We start from the raw sequence: 13,755 nt of genomic DNA, 5'->3' as shown, positions 1-13,755 counted from the left end.
TAAAAAACAAGAAATCCAAATGAGATGCTTTATCAATATTCATGATTTTCCTTGAAAAGAGTAAGAAAACTGACTCATAGAGGTACGCCTAATTTAAAAAGACAAGACTCAAAACAAAATTATTATATTTAGTTATTTGCAATCTACCTTCAAATCAAATTGACGCATGAGACAGTAACAGACATGGTTTTAAAGACCAATCAATCAGCCCACCCAAACCAAATACAAACTCCAAGTGAGTGGGTTGCGTCGGGTCGGGTCGGAGCATCCAAGTCAGCCAGACAGCAGGCCCTACTTATCTTATGAAAACAACCTTAATAAGTGACATTTTCAATAACAATGAAAAAAAAACAAAGACTAATGTATATAAATAATTTTTTTTTTTTTTTTTAAAAACGAAAGGAAAAATGAAACGGAAAAAAAGGAAAGGAGGCTCTCACTTTCCTCCCTCACATGCAGTCTTCCCATTTTGGACCCTCTGTCCTTCTGACTCTCATATTTTTTCCAAATCTTTGTGTGTGTTCTTATCTGTTAAAAGTACAAAAGGGGGTTAAAATAATATGAAGCCTCTTCACTTTGTTCATCCTCCGACTCCAAGCTCCCACCACAACTACCTTCACAATTAACCCTCAAAACCCCTCTCAAGTTCTTACCTTTCTTCTTTCAGGCTAGTGCAGAGGTGGGAAGTTAGCAAAAAAGGTATCTCCGTCTCTCTCTCATGCTTGTCTCAGTCTATTTCTTTGATTCTCTCTCCATTTAGGCTTTAGGCTTTATGCTTATTCCTTTTCAATGTAAACTGCTTCCTTCTTCCTTTGCTTGTATGGTGGGGCTTTGTTGCTTTCTTGTGTGCCTTTCTTGATTCTCCCCTTTCATTGATTTCTTTATGTGATTCCTCTATTTTCTTATTCGTTTTTTCCTTTTTGGTTATTTTATTTTATTTTACACCCCACATGCATGTTCTTATGTTTGTCTGATCTGGATTGGATCACAGGGATCTCTAGTTCTTTTTCTATGTGCAGAGGGCATAGAGGGAGAGGGGTGGTGGGGTTCAGTGTCTGCGTCCCTTTTGGAGCAATCTTGGTTCCTTGGAGGGGGTCATAGAGGAAGAACAAGGTGAGATTTCTTCACCTCCTGGATCTTGATTTGGGCCGACACCCTGATACTTTTCTTCTGTTTTCTGCTACTTCTTTGGTGTTATTTGGGTGTAATTTGAACTGAGTTGTCTCATTTCTGGGGAAGATTGGGAGGAACATTTGGTTCTGCAGACTAATTGTAAACTGGGTCTGCTTCAATTGTTCAATAGCGTGGCTCAGAATGGTTTTATAGGTTCTGGTGTTGATTCGACTGCTTGGGGTTGTTGAGATTTGAATTGGGTTTGGGATCAGACCTAGTATTTATTCATTTGGGAAGACTGGTTCTTGGTTGTTCTCTTCATTGTTGGTACTTTTGGATGACTGAATTGGGTTTTGGTTGTGTATACTAATCTTGGTTGGTCTTCTATCCTCCTGAGGCATGGCGGGCATTGACGTTTCAAAATATGCCCATAGCCCTGTTCACAAGGCCATTGCTTTGAGAGATTATGCCAGTCTCAGGAAGATATTAGCGAGTTTGCCTAGGCTTTGTAATCCGAATGAGGTTCAAACTGAAATGGCTTCCTTGGCTGAGGAAGAGAAGGCTGAAGCCATCTCTGCTGTGATTGATCGGCGTGATGTTCCAAACCGAGACACCCCTCTTCACTTGGCTGTTAAACTTGGCGACAATACTGCAACTGAAATGCTTATGCTTGCTGGAGCAGATTGGAGCTTGCAAAATGAACAAGGCTGGAGTGCTCTCCAGGAAGCAATCTGTAATAGGGAAGAAGGAATTGCCATGACCATAGTTAGGCATTACCAACCATTGGCTTGGGCAAAGTGGTGTAGGAGGTTGCCTCGCTTGGTAGGAACTATGGGAAGGATGAGAGATTTCTACATGGAAATTACATTCCACTTTGAGAGTTCTGTGATTCCTTTCATTTCAAGGATTGCCCCTTCAGATACTTACAAAATTTGGAAGAGGGGTGCAAATTTGAGGGCAGATATGACTTTGGCTGGTTTTGATGGTTTTAGAATTCAGAGATCAGATCAAAGTATACTTTTCCTGGGTGATGGTTCTGAGGATGGAAAGGTCCCTCCTGGATCACTCTGTATGATCTCACACAAGGAGAAGGAGGTGATGAATGCTTTGGATGGTGCTGGTTCTCCGGCAACAGACGCAGAGGTTCAGCAGGAAGTGGCAGCAATGTCTCAGACTAATATATTCAGGCCTGGGATTGATGTGACACAAGCAGTTCTTTTGCCTCAATTGACATGGAGACGGCAAGAGAAAACAGAAATGGTGGGTGCATGGAGAGCAAAGGTATATGATATGCACAATGTGGTTGTGAGCATCAAGTCCAGGAGAGTTCCAGGGGCTATGACAGATGATGAATTCTTCTCTTCGTGCAATGAAAATGAAGCGGAGAATGAGGAGCTTGATGATATTTTAACAGAAGATGAAAGAAGGCAACTTGAAGTTGCTCTTAAATTGGATTCATCAGATATGACAAATGAGAATGGTGAAGGGATAATTGGGCATCGCCATAGTTGTTATGAGCACAGGGAGATTCCTATTGAAGAGGTGAATGGTTGTAGAAATGGGGAGATGAAGCAGGAAAAGAAAGGATGGTTTGGTGGCTGGAGGAAACGAGATTCTAAACAGGAAGGGCAGAAGAAGATTGCCCCACCAAGAAGTTCTCTCTGTGTGGATGAGAAGGTAAGTGATCTATTAGGAGATTCTCCACCAATAAACCAGAGCAAACCAGGAAGACATTCTGTGGAAATTGTTGTGAGGGGAGATGAGCCCCGGAGAGGAAGGGATAGCAAAACATCTTCTTCTATGATTTCTGAAAGTGGAGGTAGGCGCAAGGACGGAGGCCGTGAGAATGAGTATAAGAAAGGATTGAGGCCTACACTCTGGCTTTCCCCAAGCTTCCCACTACAAACTGAGGAACTTCTGCCATTGCTTGACATTCTCGCTAACAAGGTTAAGGCAATTCGCCGTCTAAGAGAACTGCTTACAACAAAACTTCCAATGGGAACTTTCCCTGTCAAGGTATGTTGCATTTTTATCTATTCTAGTTTTCTCTCTATGATTATTTTAGTGTAACTTTAAGTGTGCTAAATGTCTTTACCTTCTATTGGTTGTTTGACTTATGTTGTTTCAACTTACCTATTGCCTTTTTTACACAAAATGTCCTTTTATCTTTCTTTCTAGTGCTGCTATGTTGTCTTCCTGCTTTTATATGGTTGTGAGACATTCTCTTTGGGGCAGAGGGCTGCAGGTTTTAAACATGCTGGTATCTTGAGTGTGTGTGAATTAGATCATGCGAGGGAAATTTGAATTTCTAGGAACCATGTTGTGATGTATATACTTTCAGCTCATGGACAGAGTCAGTTGGATAGGACGGAGCCAAAAAGGCTTAAGAAAATGAGCATTTGGGATGCAGTTTTTGGAGGATATGAGTTTCTCCCAGCTCAGAATTTGGTCTCCCATATATTTTTGTGAAGGGTCATGGTTGGTACCCGTTTATTCAATTAACTGATCCCTCTGTTAGTAGAGTTTGGTACGGTTCAAGTCTTGCAATGGATATATGGTTTGGTGGTCTAGGTCCATTGAAAATTAATGCAAGTATTGGACCCAATTATGATCTGTACTTTTGGACCAGCTATAAATACAATATTAGATTTTAATATGAGTGTGGGAACTAATTGTGTTATTCGTTTAATTTCCTTTTTATTGCCCATCTTATTCCTTTACATGTTTGTTACATTACTAGTCCTTTGACCTTTTAACAGCAATATCTTCTTCTCTTAAACAAAATGTGTGCCTTACATGAGACTTAAAATTTGGGTACCCAAAATGCTCATATAAGTTTGAACTAGAGCCACCTATCAAAAAAAAAAAAAAAAAAAAGGTTAGAACAGGACTAAACTGAATTGTTGAGGGTTTGTGTCCTCATTGTTGCCCTGATTATGACCAGTTGAGTCATATTTACTGGAGCATATGCCATAATTAGAATGGTTTAGGCACCTTTATAATTTCTTTCTTGGTCTGTCCTAGGCGAACTGTTTAATGACAGACAAGAATAATGATTATGTTGTCAATATCTTTGTTCTTGCTTTTGTACTTGAGCCTTTTCCATCTAAGCATTGTGACAATGGTCTAGTTAGTGATTTTGCTTTTGAAAATATGATTTCAAGCTTAGGTACGGATCATAAATTGTAGGGTAAGAATATGAGATGATTAGGGTTGTCCTATGAATTGAGCCACTTGTAAGCAACTGGAGGTTAGCTTGTTTATGAAATTGCATGTGGGTTCCAAATCCTGATTGCTAAGTGGGTTGAGCTTGAAGACGGTTGAGTTATGTATAGGATTCTGAGTTTAGGTGTATGGAAGGGAACAAATGTGTATGGGCATCACTCCTCTCTGCTTTCTGCTTCTCCAGTTTGGTTTTTTACTTTCCAGGACTCTAGGTTTAGATGAAATACCTTCTTTGCTGCAAATAAACTCCACCCTATTGCTTTGAATTTGATACTACGCAACGTTAATCAGTTCTTTTCTTTTCTACTTTCCATGGTTTTCAGGTAATTGCTGGGTCTTCTTCTGTTCTTTTTTGGATGGAACTTTTTTTTTTCTTATTTTTGTCCCTATTGGGACTCGAACCTAGAACCTCCTCCTACATCTTATCAATTCCTCTAGGTTTAGATGAAATACCTTCTTTGCTGCAAATAAACTCCACCCTATTGCTTTGAATTTGATACTATGCAGTGTTAATCAGTTCTTTTCTTTTCTACTTTCCATGGTTTTCGGGTAATTGTTGGGTCTTCTTCTGTTCTTTTTTTTGGATGGAACATTTTTTTTTCTTTATTTTGTCCCTATTGGGACTCGAACCTAGAACCTCCTCCTACATCTTATCAATTCCTCTAGGTTTAGATGAAATACCTTCTTTGCTGCAAATAAACTCCACCCTATTGCTTTGAATTTGATACTACGCAGTGTTAATCAATTCTTTTCTTTTCTACTTTCCATGGTTTTCGGGTAATTGTTGGGTCTTCTTCTGTTCTTTTTTTGGATGGAACATTTTTTTTTCTTTTTTTTTTGTCCCTATTGGGACTTGAACCTAGAACCTCCTCCTACATCTTATCAATTCCTTTACCGTTTGAGTTAGGTCTCAAGGGCAATTTTGGACTATTTTATCTTTGCTTCTAAGGCATCATATTTGCTTTTGATTTAGAGCAAGTCCTTTGTGTTTTTTTTTTTTGGCACACTTATTTCTTTTCATATTTTGTTCATCTCTAGCTCTAGGTGTTTTAATCCTTCTACAGTGAGGATTTTTTGTTTTGAAATTAGCGGGAATCATCTTACATGCATTACCTTTGTGGTTTTTTTCTCCTTTAGTTAAGTCCAATCATGCTGACAGGGTTGCTTGTCACTGAGGGGCTGTTTACTTCATTCCATAGGAATCGAAGGAAAGGAGTCATTCCCTTTCCTTTGTTTACTTGCATTTTGGCATTTAGGGAATGAAATGTAGTAGGCCCCACCAATACTTGAGAAACCCATTCCTCCAATTGGAGGAACGGGATTCTCCTTCAAAAGCAGAGAAACGTATACCAAAAGATGGAGAATCAAAATTTCTCCATCTGAAATTACCTAAATGCCCTTCCCTCTAATTCTAAATATTTTAAAATAAAGATTTAAATGTTTAAAAATTTAAAATAAATATCAAATATTTAAAACCATTAAAATAAGAATTTATTACATTTTACCCCCCCAACCTATACCGTGTTTTGCACATTGCCCCCTCAAATTCAAAATCGAGCAATGTACCCTCTATGCTTTATAATTGCATGCAATGTGTATTTTTTGAGTCATAATGTTACATTTTTGGACAAAATGACATGTGCTCTTAGCGTGATCGAGGGCAAAATGACCATTTTTTTTCTTAATCTACAACCCTCCTCTCCCCTGCCCCCCAAGCTGAAGCCCTCCTCCCCTGTTCTTCCTTCCCTTCGAAGCCTTAAAATCCAAATTCCACAAAGCTGTTGCCAAAATCCCACATAATTTCTCCTTGTCCATAGGGTGGAAATTTGCAAAATCCCCAAAATAATTTCTCAATCCCAAGAATCCTCAAATTTCCCCCACTTTTCTGAAACATCAAATGAAACCCTAACCCTCAATTTGACCGAGTTTTATTTTCCCAAAATTTCCCTAAAATTTCTTTAAATTATTTGAAAGATCAAAACAAAACCCTAACCCTCGTTCCTGACATGCTTCTACCCATTAAAGAATTGAAAGTAAAAAAATGACCATTGAACCCATATCTTCTCTTTGATGTCAGCCCTTCATTAGCTTCTTTGGGGGAGGAGGGCTTCGTCTTGGGGCTTCATCTGCAACAACAGGGGAAGAAACAATCGACGAGGAGAGGAGGAGGGTTACAAATTAAGGTTAAAAATGGAATGACCCTTTTGCCCTCACTTATTAAAAAATGACCATTGTGCCCTCGATCACGCGGAGAGCACATGGCAGTCCATCCAAACATGTAATGTCGTGACTCAGAAAATGCACATTGGATGCAATTATAAAACATGAAGGGTATATTACTCGATTTTGAACTCGATGGGACAATGTGCAAATCATGGTTTAGGTTAAAGGGGTAAAGTGTAATAAATCCTTAAAATAAATATTTGCCTATTGGAGCATATTTTTAAAAGAAGTAGGGAAAAAAATCATAGATGCTTCAAAACCATAATTATAACAATTTTTTTTTTTAATTTTAAAAGATAATTTCATAATTTAAGTTAATGAAAATCCTTTTTTAAAAATGAAAATATTAAAAAAATAATTTTTATTCATTTTAAATTCCATTAAAATAGAATTTTTTAAAAATCTCTATTTAAAATAGTATTTGTTGTTAAATCTCTAATGATAATAGGGAAAATTATGTGCATAAGGGCAAAAGTACACATTTCATTATGTTTGGTCCACAATTAGCAAATACTACAAAGGCAAACAACTTCATTCTGATTCTGTTTCCTGCTTTGTAAGTAAACTCTTTGGTGGAATTGCTGATTCTGATTCCCTTCCATTCATTCCTTTTCTTTCCCTTATCTGATTCCCTTTCTTATGATCCCCTTTGCTTTGAAGTTTAGTAAACGTGCCATAAATGTCCTGCTAAATGTTTCTCGTCTCATGATTCATCAAAATGGTTTCACTTCTTGGTTTCTTCATCCTTCGAGCCTTTTTACCAATAGATACCTGGATATATAATTTAAATTTTGAGGTTGGCTTAATTTATCCATATGAATGATGCCTACTGAAGCTCATGAATGGGCAAACACTAGTGAACCAAACTGAACTAATTTTAAGCTTAGCTTCAGCTAGTATCAACCCAGATCTCCAAATTGTTTACACCCTTGAGGACAAAGTTTTCTTACTAGGTACTCTGATAGCTTTGTTTTTCTACAACAAAGAATACCTAGCAGGAAATGCTTAAAAGTTATAGGTACATAAATAGACTTCAGTATTTGGGAGCATGGGAATGGGATTAAGAAACAAGAGCGTCCCTTTGAATTGGATAGAATTATGGTGCTCACTGAGAGCTTTAATGCTTGATTTGTATTAGAGATTCAGACATGGTTATATAATCGTAGATTTCTGCTAGCTTGGAATACCTGAAGGATGCATAAAGGTCCCTTTCATAACCTAGAATATCTTTACAATGTTTTCTGTTTGCTACTTGTCCATTCTTCTCAGAATTTACTTATTGTACCCATAGATTCTGTGATTTGATTTATTTGATAACAAGTTTGTGGTTTAATATCCTCTGCTTAAAGCTTGAACTTTAAAGGCAGTCACCCTCACCTATGCTTTGTTTTGATTGCATGCAGTAGCAATAGCCCCAAATTGAGTATTAATTTTAGTGTTTTGGTAGGCTGCTTTTGTCTTATGTTTATTTGGCCTAAAATTGAAAAAAAAAAAAAAAAGAATGATTTGTGAGTCTTTGGAAGTGCAGTGGTCAATTCCTGAGTCCACTGGTCCTAGTAGAAGTCAAATGGGACCAGGTAGTTTCATATTGAAGTTGGACCAAAATGATGTTATGGATAGGGAACCATAGTTGGATTGATACTTTAAAGAATAGATCATCTATCTGATGGAGTACCAACCTGATTTCCTTTTTAAACCAATGTTTGACTTGCATCCAATTGTGACAGATTGGAATTACTTGGACTAATAGGTCATGTTATAGTTTAGTAGTTGATTGTCTACCAGCTGATAATGCAACTGGATCATTGTATAGTTCTTGCTTCTCAACAACCAATTTAAAAATTGTGTACTATTGAGTATTCCTAGAGATAAGACATTCAGCACAGATCTGTTATACAAAATACCATCTCATATGCTTGAAATTTTCAGTCTTGACTGCATCATTCCTAATCATAACTATGCCATGACCTTATGCATCAACCATTGCCATACTAATCTCTTCAAGGACTAGAATTGTAGTTGTAAGTCTCATTTCATTCCTACCCATTTGTGGATGCCAACTTGCTGAATTTTAACCAAACTAAATTGTTTTAAATTCTACCCCCTGTAGTCTGTAGTTAACTTGTGAATTTTAATATAAACATTAAATCATAGTGAAGAAAGGTGTGTTAATGCCAAGTTGGTGAAGAGGGAGAACATGTTTTCAGTGATCTCCTACCAACCAGACAAGTACTCAAATACTTGACAGTTTTACCAGGAAGTAATTTAGCATTTAGACCTTGTGACCCTGATGCCTATTAGCGACTTTCCACTAAGTAATTCTGTTGAAATATGTTCTCTCTTTTTGGAAACTACCATGAATTAAGATTTAGGAAGGAGAATTAGAACAAAAACATGGAAATGCTGAGGGCATATCTCTGTGATGAGGAACAAAGGTAGCTAACTACAAAATGGGATCTGAAATACAAATGCATTTTCCTTTTTGGATTCCAGCATGATCTGATGACCAGGCTCAGGCTCTCATCTAGAGTTTGGAAATGTTTACTGGGAATAGACTTAGTGGGCATGTGCATAATGGCTTGACTGTTGCTTGATAATTATGGTTCAGAGTAAACCAGTGTTGTTCTTGGTTTTGTATCAATATTTCTCCATTGACATCAGAAATACAAAATTTCGGTTGAATGACAATGATACACAACCAATAAGAAAAATCCAAATAGTATATGTCTATATATATTGGGAAGCAACATTCCCCTGTAAAATGCCCTTAAGGCTGGCTCAAGTGGCAATAGGTTGGCTCAAGTAACTCTTTTCCCCAAAAGAGTTACTTATCAGAACAAAAAAAGGGAAAAGAAAAAAAACATTCCTACTGGAATGAGTTAAACAAGTAACCCTGAATTACATAATGTAGCCCAAACATGATAACAAGTTTTATGCTAGGGTACCAATGCAAAATTAGAGATAAATAATATCCATTGGATATTAGATAGGCACTACAGCAATTCCATATCCTATTTGCCACACGTGCTAATTTCAAAATATACCTTTTAGTTTTTTTTATTATTTTAAAGGATAAATGTTATTATTATTATGCCTATATATATATATCCACTCACTTATTGGTATTTTCTTTTACAAAAAAAATAAAAAATAAAAAAATAAAAAAATCAAGACTTCGAATTCCTTTTTTTTTCATTCCAACTCTTTCGTCATTCTAAAGTGTTGAAATGTAAAAAAAGGAATCCTAAGTCTTGATTTTTTTTTAATAAGAGAAAAGTAGTACTTCCAGTGAGTTTTGTGATTGACCAGGATTGAAACTATATTCTCTTGGCAATGCAACCTGGGAGTGCTGATAAAGATCAGCTGGTAAAAATCATATGCATCGGTTTTTGATGAATGTGTATTAGTTTCAGAGATGATTTGGAGGCTTCAAGGATCTTCTTAATTGTAAGTGCTTTAAGATCATTGCCTTCAGAGATTAATATGTATTGAATTTGGTGATAATACATTATTACATTATAAAGATGGTGGCTTACTATGCAATAGGGATGGGAAAAAAGAGGAGAATGAGTGAGTACCACTTGATGCTGTGGAGAGAAGCAAGATAAATGATCTGAAAATGTTACATTATGAGAAAGAGTTTCTGATGCAGTGAGTTGTGAGAATAATATCCATGTTGGAATCTGATAAAAACCATATGGATGGGAGAGATGTATCCTTGTGCATGAGGTTCAAATTATCTTCTTTAGTGCCAAATCATTGTCCAAGAGAGTGTCAACCAAATTTTGTACGGGAGTATGGGATGAAGAAAGATATGCAGAAATGACATAAAGAAGGTAGATTAATCATTAAGAAATTCTGAACTCCTATCCAGCAAACCTTTGAAATCTGACTACACGGGTTTGACTAAACAGCTATCAACAACTTTCAAGGCCATATCCTCCGCCTAATTATAGGTTGTCATGTCTTTTTCAACCCTCAATCCACTTTTGTGTCTTTTTTCTAGTTTTTCTGGAATCTACAATTTGAATAAAATCAGACCTTAGTAGTGTAATTAATAGCCTTTTTTACTCAGGCAATAGTTTCTTAATTTGAGGATATAGCCTTAATTTGAACTCCTATCCAGCAAACCTTTGAAATCTGACTACACAGGTTTGACTAAACAGCTGTCAACAACTTTCAAGGCCATATCCTCTGCCTAATTATAGGCTGTCATGTCTTTTTGAACCCTCAATCCACTTTTGTGTCTTTTTTCTAGTTTTTCTGGAATCTACAATTTGAATAAAATCAGACCTTAGTAGTGTAATTAATAGCCTTCTTTACTCAGGCAATAGTTTCTTAATTTGAAGTAGAAGACCACATGCTTCTTCAAATAGTGACAAAATTTTCCCTCATAAGTTTCATTTGCAGTCTTGGGTCAATAGTAGGAGAGTTTAGTGTTATCCATGCTCTACTTAACACTTTCATGGAGGTCTGTATGTTCCTTTGGTTTATCATGTGAAACAGTACCATGTCATCCTTGAATGATGGAGCTTGTAGATGGTTTTATGTTATAGATGATTTCTTTCTTGCTCTTGTTTAGCCTTGCCTTTGCCTGGTGCATTGACAACATTTTGGATTTTTTGTTTTGTTTTGTTTTTAATACGTATTTTTTGTTTTTTTTTATTTATTTTTTTGGTTTATAGATCTTTTTTTTTTTTTTTTTTTTTTTTTTTTTTTTTTTAAGATAAGAAAATTAAGTTATCTAAGAAAATTTATAGCTTCAATTCACACTTCAAAATCAAATCTGAAATCTCACCCAGATTGGCATCCAGATTATTTTAAGTCTTTGAGAGGGCCACAAATCAACATGACAGGGCCTGATGGATATGATGAGGCACTGCTGAGTGGTAAGATGATAGGTTTTGGTACAAAGTTGAAAGTGCTAAATAGGAGAGGAAAAATCTGAAGAGTGCCTCAAATAAATTCTTTTTAATTTTTATGCTTCAGAACAAATAATTATTATACAAATTGCTGTATAGGATTGGGTTTTCTAACCCTAATGAACTGTGCAAGATTTTCCTGAGTGATTCTTGAATTGTTGACTGCTCTTTAAGAGTTAATTTGGAATGCTAAATTTTTAAGATAATTCCAATCAAGCATGATAGAGTTCAAGAAGTGTACGCCTGTATGGTGCTGTGACTAGAAAAGATATTTCACAAAGAAGAAGGTTCATTTAGTTTTAATTTTTAGTTTTCATCCATTGACCGGTCATTGTAATCACGATTGTTAATTGTTAATGAGATTGAAAAGTTTTGAAGTCCCATGCCAGTTTCTGTCTTGAATGGATCAATGCAAGTTGGTCTGGCATCTGTGTTGATTGTTGAAATCCAAATCTGATTATACTGTGTTACTATGTTCCCTTTTTCCCCTTGGAGATTGGACATCCTCATCCTAGTTGTCAAATAGAGCCATTGCATGTATGCTTCAATTTCTTTGTTCTATATGACAGAATTACCTAATAGCGGTTTTTCCAGCATGGTGTTGTAGGAAGGAAGCATTGAACCCTGTTTTGCTACCAAAATTTGTAGACAGCGTCTTGTTATTTTTTAATTTTTACCTGTGATTATTATTTCTTCCAAGCAACTTCTTGGGTTGGCTGTTGTATTTCTGTATTTGTCTATTTGCTAAGAAGTCCTCTATAGTTATATCCAGGTTGCAATTCCTGTGGTTCCTACCATCAGAGTGTTGGTTACATTTACAAAGTTTGAAGAACTACAGCCGGTGGATGAGTTTACAACACCCCCTTCAAGTCCTTCTGCTGCAGGCCCAGAGAGCCCTGCCACGATGCAGTCCTCAAGTTCATCATGGTTTCAGTGGATAAAGGCCCCTTACCAACGCCCTACCTCTTCTTCCAATGGTGGTTCAAGCAGTAGGATAGACAACATTCAAGAACCGTTTGCTATTCCTTCTGATTACACTTGGGTTACTGCTGAAGCAAAGAAAAAGAAGATGCAGGAGAAGAACAAGTCGAAGAAAGGAAAGAGTCAAAACCCATGAAGTCTGGGAAGAGAGTAAGATCCACATGTACACCTAGGATGCTGCTTTCTGAAGGGAGTCAAAAGGGAGGCAAGCAGGCAACAGTGTTTCTTTTAATCAACAAATTTGTGATACTGTAAGGAAAAGGGAAAAGATCCACAAAAAAGGAAAAAAGAAAAAAAGAAAAAAAAAAAAAAGAAAAAGGTAGAGGGCCATCTTCTATTTATATATTGAAGTAAATGATCCTTCTGTGAGTTGAAAAATGGTAAATCATTGTGGGGTTTATGAAAAATGATACTTGTAATTCATGCAAATGTGTCCTCAGTTCTTGGCAGATGTTTACGCCATTTACATTACTTGATTCGCTTAATATCTATCTTGCTAGCTTTCATTTTATTTTTTATTTTTATTTTGGGCACTGACTGGCATAGGGAATATTTGTCTTCCAATTCAATTAGGTAGATTGTTTGCTGCAAATTTTGAATTATTTGGGGGAAATTTGGTCCATTGAAAATCTACTAAATTTTAAATTATTCCATCAAATTTATTTGGATATTCTATTAAAATTTTAAATAAGTTGAGACTTATATGGTTAGGGTTTGTAGTTAAAGGTTATTGTTTGAAACATTGCTTCGACTATGTAAACTTTTTTGTTGGTAGCCATGCTCAAATCCATCAAAGTACTCTTATCCATCAAAATGATGAGATATGTTAATTGGGTATCAAAATGGTGTTCTTGAATGGTTATCTTGATAGCATTTATATAATGCAATTATACATGTTCATAGCCAAGAATGAAGAGCATCTAGTATGCAAGTTGCCTAGATCTATTCTTGAAATTAAGGTCCTTAGGGTTTGCAAGAATTGGAAAATCGCACTATGTTAAAGACACTTACACTAACAACCTTTTAGTTAAGGGCATGATGTGGGACTCCAAGAAGAGTTTGTTACCCTTCAAGCATGGGTCTTTCTAAGGATAAGTGTCATAAGACATCCGAAGAGAAAGATCATATGGAGGTGGTATCTTATGCCTTTGTAGTGGGTAGTCTATTGTGAATCCATATTTTTCATGTGTCCTCACTCGATAGCGAGACTTGTTTTTTTATTATGAAAAACTAATTTTTGAAAATGTTAGAGTCACCACTTATTTTGTTTATTTTTAAAAGGGAAAACAAT

General features: G+C 36.3%; 1 protein-coding gene across 2 annotated transcripts; it reads left to right on the top strand.

Moving 5' to 3' along the window:
- Positions 1-485: 485 nt before the first annotated feature.
- On the top strand, positions 486-12,982 carry LOC117914441 (ankyrin repeat domain-containing protein 13C). Of its 2 annotated transcripts, none has more exons than XM_034829789.1 (3): positions 486-699; positions 992-3,129; positions 12,246-12,411. In XM_034829789.1, exons 2-3 carry the CDS (start codon positions 1,513-1,515, stop codon positions 12,309-12,311), a joined length of 1,683 nt encoding a protein of 560 aa, XP_034685680.1. In that variant the 5' UTR covers positions 486-699; positions 992-1,512; the 3' UTR covers positions 12,312-12,411. The 2 variants fall into 2 exon arrangements, with proteins under 2 accessions (XP_034685680.1, XP_034685679.1); XM_034829788.1 differs by having other exon boundaries at positions 489-699; positions 12,256-12,982.
- Positions 12,983-13,755: the final 773 nt, after the last annotated feature.

The sequence above is a fragment of the Vitis riparia genome, chromosome 5 (genome assembly GCF_004353265.1).
Source record: "Vitis riparia cultivar Riparia Gloire de Montpellier isolate 1030 chromosome 5, EGFV_Vit.rip_1.0, whole genome shotgun sequence".
Taxonomy (NCBI): Eukaryota; Viridiplantae; Streptophyta; class Magnoliopsida; order Vitales; family Vitaceae; genus Vitis; species Vitis riparia.
The sequence above is the reverse complement of the archived record's forward strand: the minus strand, read 5'-3'. Positions and strand labels throughout refer to the sequence as shown.